General features: G+C 30.7%; 1 protein-coding gene across 1 annotated transcript in view; it reads right to left on the bottom strand.

Annotated features, from left to right (window-relative positions):
* Positions 1-283, bottom strand: part of LOC110413050 (putative peptide/nitrate transporter At3g43790) — a gene marked incomplete at its 3' end in the record, with an annotated part of 4167 nt that overhangs the window by 349 nt on the left and 3535 nt on the right. Inside the window, exon 12 of the mRNA XM_021423773.2 lies at positions 126-217. Within this exon, the coding sequence (XP_021279448.1) occupies positions 126-217 (92 nt within the window). The remainder of the gene's footprint in view (positions 1-125; positions 218-283) is intronic.

The raw sequence follows: 283 nt of genomic DNA, 5'->3' as shown, positions 1-283 counted from the left end.
CTATACAATGTACACTATCAAACCAATTATAAGAATGTTCCCCATTGAAAACTAGAAAAATGCTGAGTGATCAACTTGAAAAATGTTTTCTAGAAAATTATTGCAAGATGGAAGGGTATAGATACCAGAAATAGCAAGAACTTCACCAACTTCTTGAGATGAAAAGCTCAATCCTCCATATTTTTTATCACTAAGTGCCCAAAGTGAAAATATCTGCAAAGACATGCTAAATGTCTTTATTTGAACTATGAACAAGTATAGTATTCAAAGAAAAAAACCATTT

This window comes from Theobroma umbraticum, unplaced genomic scaffold (genome assembly GCF_002168275.2).
Source record: "Theobroma umbraticum cultivar Fairchild unplaced genomic scaffold, ASM216827v3 scaffold_95.0, whole genome shotgun sequence".
Classification (NCBI taxonomy): Eukaryota; Viridiplantae; Streptophyta; class Magnoliopsida; order Malvales; family Malvaceae; genus Theobroma; species Theobroma umbraticum.
The sequence above is the reverse complement of the archived record's forward strand: the minus strand, read 5'-3'. Positions and strand labels throughout refer to the sequence as shown.